The following is a 3,315-nucleotide window of genomic DNA, read 5'->3' on the forward strand; positions in this document are numbered from 1 at the left end:
TCACCATCGGGGTGCTTGTTTCAGGTGAGTCCCTTTGCCTCTCACCATCGGGGTGCTTGTTTTAGGTGAGTCCCCTTGCCTCTCACCATCGGGGTGCTTGTTTCAGGTGAGTCCCTTTGCCTCTCACCATCGGGGTGCTTGTTTTAGGTGAGTCCCCTTGCCTCTCACCATCGGGGTGCTTGTTTCAGGTGAGTCCCCTTGCCTCTCACCATCGGGGTGCTTGTTTCAGGTGAGTCCCTTTGCCTCTCACCATCGGGGTGCTTGTTTTAGGTGAGTCCCCTTGCCTCTCACCATCGGGGTGCTTGTTTCAGGTGAGTCCCTTTGCCTCTCACCATCGGGGTGCTTGTTTTAGGTGAGTCCCCTTGCCTCTCACCATCGGGGTGCTTGTTTCAGGTGAGTCCCCTTGCCTCTCACCATCGGGGTGCTTGTTTTAGGTGAGTCCCCTTGCCTCTCACCATCGGGGTGCTTGTTTCAGGTGAGTCCCCTTGCCTCTCACCATCGGGGTGCTTGTTTCAGGTGAGTCCCTTTGCCTCTCACCATCGGGGTGCTTGTTTTAGGTGAGTCCCCTTGCCTCTCACCATCGGGGTGCTTGTTTCAGGTGAGTCCCCTTGCCTCTCACCATCGGGGTGCTTGTTTTAGGTGAGTCCCCTTGCCTCTCACCATCGGGGTGCTTGTTTTAGGTGAGTCCCCTTGCCTCTCACCATCGGGGTGCTTGTTTTAGGTGAGTCCCCTTGCCTCTCACCATCGGGGTGCTTGTTTTAGGTGAGTCCCCTTGCCTCTCACCATCGGGGTGCTTGTTTTAGGTGAGTCCCCTTGCCTCTCACCATCGGGGTGCTTGTTTTAGGTGAGTTCTCTTGCCTCTCACCATCGGGGTGCTTGTTTAAGGTGAGTCCCCTTGCCTCTCACCATCGGAAGCTTCGTATTTTACCGAAGCAAATGTTCAAAATGGTGTCCGTTTTCTGCAATACACATTACAACTCTGTTTCTGAAGGACAATTCTACTGCTCTAAGTGTCTCTTCGCTAATGTTTGCACATGCATTGATTATGCGCTGCCGCATATTTTCTGGGGTTGTTGGTTCTTCCGTGTAACATTTTGCTTTTAGCGTTCCCCACTGGAAAAAGTCGGAAGAAGTTAAATCAGGGGATCGTGCAGGCCAATTTTGAGGACCACCTCGTCCAACCCATCGATCATGATATTTTCTATTCAAAACCTCACGAGATATCCGTGAATAATGCGCTGGACATCCGTCTTGTTGAAACCAAATATTCATTCTCGTTTGAAGTGGGACATCTTCCAGTAGTGTTGGCAAAATATTATCTAAAAAATCGGCATACATTTGACCATTCAAATTCCCGTCTATGAAGTATGGGCCAATTATTCGAGTACCTAAAACACAGCACCAAATGTTCACACTCCATGGACGTTGACGCTTGGCTTGCCTTAACCAATGAGGATTATCTACTGACCAATAATGCATATTATGCCGATTCACTTGACCAGTATTCGTGAAAGTTGCCTCATCAGAGAAAAGTATCTGTGAAATAAAATCATCATTAACTGCTAATTGCTGTTGTATCCAATTGAAAAAGTACAAGCGACGTTGAAAGTCGTCCCCATGTAGTTCCTGATGCAACGAAACGTGATATGGATGGAATCTGTGTTCATACAGTATGCGCAGAACACTTCTTTGCGACATTCCAGAACTTCGTGCGATTTGCCGAGAACTGATGTGAGGATTTGCAGCAACTGCAGCTAAAACATTCACTGCGGCATTTTCGTTCGTCACAGGCCGTAATCGGACTCGTCGTCTGGGTTGAATACTTCCAGTTTCAATAAATAATTGAATAATACTGCGAAAAGTCGTTGCAGAAGGAACATTCCTATCAGGGAACAGGTTAGCATACCTTAAACGTGCTTCTTCTACTGTCTATTTGACTCAAAGTACTCCTTAACTTCGTCACCTAATGTTACTGATATCTTCAATTGATCCATAATAAGAATTTTTCTGTAACTAATGAACAACTATCATTATTGATCACAGACTCTAACTACATAGCAACGTCCAACTTCATCATACGATACGGACTATTGTCTTGTTGCCCATATTCTTTTCTTTCAGTTAACATCCCATTAAAAGTGAAATCCACAATCGAACTCCACTCAATAGAATTTCATCAAGAAACTAATCCTTGAAACTACAAGTTATTCTCACCAATACAAACAACGACATAACCCTGAATGACATGTGAACGTACTTTGTGAGTACGTTATGTAACATTGTCTTTCTTGGAGCTGTCTAATAGATGGCGCTCTAATAGACAACAATCAAAATGAGTAAACACCGCTGACAAGTGATAAGAAAATGTTCGAAATTGTGACTATTTTTTGCGATATATTTTGCATTATTCAAACTACCGTCTACGAAGTAAGAACTGCTATCACGCGTAGCAGTCCATGGTTAGATTTCCTGTAGGTGTAACACTTGCAATTAGGGATGGGCACGAGCGAGTTCGAGCAAGTTTTCTTTGAAACTCGACTCGACTCGACTCGAAAAACTTCCTCCAACTCTACTCGAAATTCTACTCGAATTCGGGTTAAGTTTCGAGTCGAGTCGAGCCAATTCGAGCTAAATCCTGTGTGTAGTTCCAAATACTCTTTTCAAATATCCTACGTAGATAATATAATTATCAATGATATTACTAGTAATACAGGGTGTCTGAGAAGTCCTTCCCTGATTACAGAAATTGATAACTCAGGCTAGAAATAAGATAGAAATATGAAACTGGTGTTGAATTGTTTACAAACTATAAAAGTTTTGGTCACATCAGTACACTTCCACATGAGCACCCTTGGTAGCACGTAGCACATCCTCAGCGAAGAAGAATGGCCCGATAATTCGATCATGTAATAACGCGCACCAAACATTCACCTTTGGACTGCCTCTGGTGAACTCCCTGACCTCCCTGGGGGGTTCTGAACCCCAAATGCGTACATTATGGCGATTCACTACTCCACTGACAAAGAATGTCGCTTCGTCGGAAAAGGCAATTCGTCTGAGATAACCATTATCGTCCTCAATACGTGATAGCATTTCGACCGCAAAGTCATATCGACGTGTACCGTCATCGGGCAACAAGGCCTGAAAGAGATGCACTTTGTAAGCACGAAACAATAAACGTTTGTGTAAAATGTCATGGATAGAGCTTTTTGGCATCTGTAATTCACGTGAGGTCCTGCGCACCGATTTCTTAGGACTTCTCAGAAAAGACTGCCGCACAGCCTCCACCGTGTCTGCTGAGGTTCTTGGTCGACC

The 3,315-nt window shown here is 45.0% G+C and overlaps 1 protein-coding gene across 1 annotated transcript; it reads right to left on the minus strand.

Annotated features, from left to right (window-relative positions):
- Positions 1-924: 924 nt before the first annotated feature.
- On the minus strand, positions 925-1,698 carry LOC145673977 (uncharacterized). The gene has a single exon (XM_081743798.1). It carries the CDS (start codon positions 1,696-1,698, stop codon positions 925-927), a length of 774 nt encoding a protein of 257 aa, XP_081599924.1.
- Positions 1,699-3,315: the final 1,617 nt, after the last annotated feature.

Source organism: Thermobia domestica, chromosome 17 (assembly GCF_964235325.1).
Source record: "Thermobia domestica chromosome 17, izTheDome1.hap1.1, whole genome shotgun sequence".
Classification (NCBI taxonomy): Eukaryota; Metazoa; Arthropoda; class Insecta; order Zygentoma; family Lepismatidae; genus Thermobia; species Thermobia domestica.

Bases quoted from the DNA above. Each gene is read 5' to 3' on its own strand.
- LOC145673977 (XM_081743798.1), bottom strand. From the start codon at position 1,698: ATGTCGCAAAGAAGTGTTCTGCGCATACTGTATGAACACAGATTCCAT.